This window comes from Calidris pugnax, unplaced genomic scaffold, assembly GCF_001431845.1.
Source record: "Calidris pugnax isolate Ruff unplaced genomic scaffold, ASM143184v1 scaffold42, whole genome shotgun sequence".
In the NCBI taxonomy this organism is placed as follows: Eukaryota; Metazoa; Chordata; class Aves; order Charadriiformes; family Scolopacidae; genus Calidris; species Calidris pugnax.
In genome coordinates this window covers 1,761,180-1,762,001 of record NW_015090920.1, presented here as the reverse complement: position 1 = coordinate 1,762,001, position 822 = coordinate 1,761,180, and the positions used below count along the sequence as shown (strand labels likewise).

The 822-nt window shown below is 75.2% G+C and overlaps 1 protein-coding gene across 1 annotated transcript in view; it reads left to right on the top strand.

Annotated features, from left to right (window-relative positions):
• Positions 1–39: 39 nt before the first annotated feature.
• NKX6-1 (NK6 homeobox 1) overlaps positions 40–822 on the top strand; it is a gene marked incomplete at its 3' end in the record, with an annotated part of 3,658 nt that continues 2,875 nt past the window's right edge. The window contains exon 1 of the mRNA XM_014949856.1: positions 40–709. Coding sequence (XP_014805342.1) covers positions 40–709 — 670 coding nt within the window. The remainder of the gene's footprint in view (positions 710–822) is intronic.

Below are 822 nucleotides of genomic sequence, written 5' to 3'. Positions count from 1 at the left end.
CGAGGCGTTAGAGGCGGGGGGGACCCGGCGGCGGCGGGGATGCTGGCGCTGGGGCAAATGGACGGAGCCCCCCGGCAGGGCGCCTTCCTGCTGGGCAGCCCACCCCTGGCCGCCCTGCACAGCATGGCCGAGATGAAGGCACCCCTCTACCCCGCGTACCCCTTGCCTTCCTCCGGACCGGCCTCCTCCTCCTCTTCCTCCGCTTCGCCCGCCTCCGCTTCTCCCTCCCCGCCGCTCGGCTCCCCTCACGGCTTGAAGGCGACCCCCGTCGCTTCCTCCTCCTCCTCCTCTTCCTCCTCCGTCGCCCCGGGGGGGCTCTCGGGGTTGGGTTCGGCCCCTCCGCAGCTCTCGGCGGCCACCCCTCACGGTATCAACGACATCCTCAGCCGGCCCTCCATGCCGTTACCGGCCGCCGCTCTCGCCTCCGCATCCCCCTCCGCCTCCTCGGCCGCCCCCGCGGGGCTTTTGGCGGGGTTACCCCGTTTCGGTAGCCTCAGCCCCCCTCCTCCGCCGCCTCCTCCCCCTCCTCCGCCGCCTCCCCCCGCTCTTTACTTCAGTCCCGGTGCCGCCGCCGCCGCCGCCGCCGCCGCCGTGGCCGCCGGGCGCTACCCCAAACCTCTGGCCGAGCTACCGGGCCGGACGCCCATCTTCTGGCCGGGGGTGATGCAAAGCCCCCCCTGGAGGGACGCCCGACTCGCCTGCGCCCCCCGTGAGTACCCACCGGGGGAAGGGGGGGGATGCCCCGAGGGGTGGCCGGTACCGGGGAGCCTCCACGCCCGGGCGTTGCGGCGGAGAGACCCTCCCCATCCCCGGGGCGGAGGG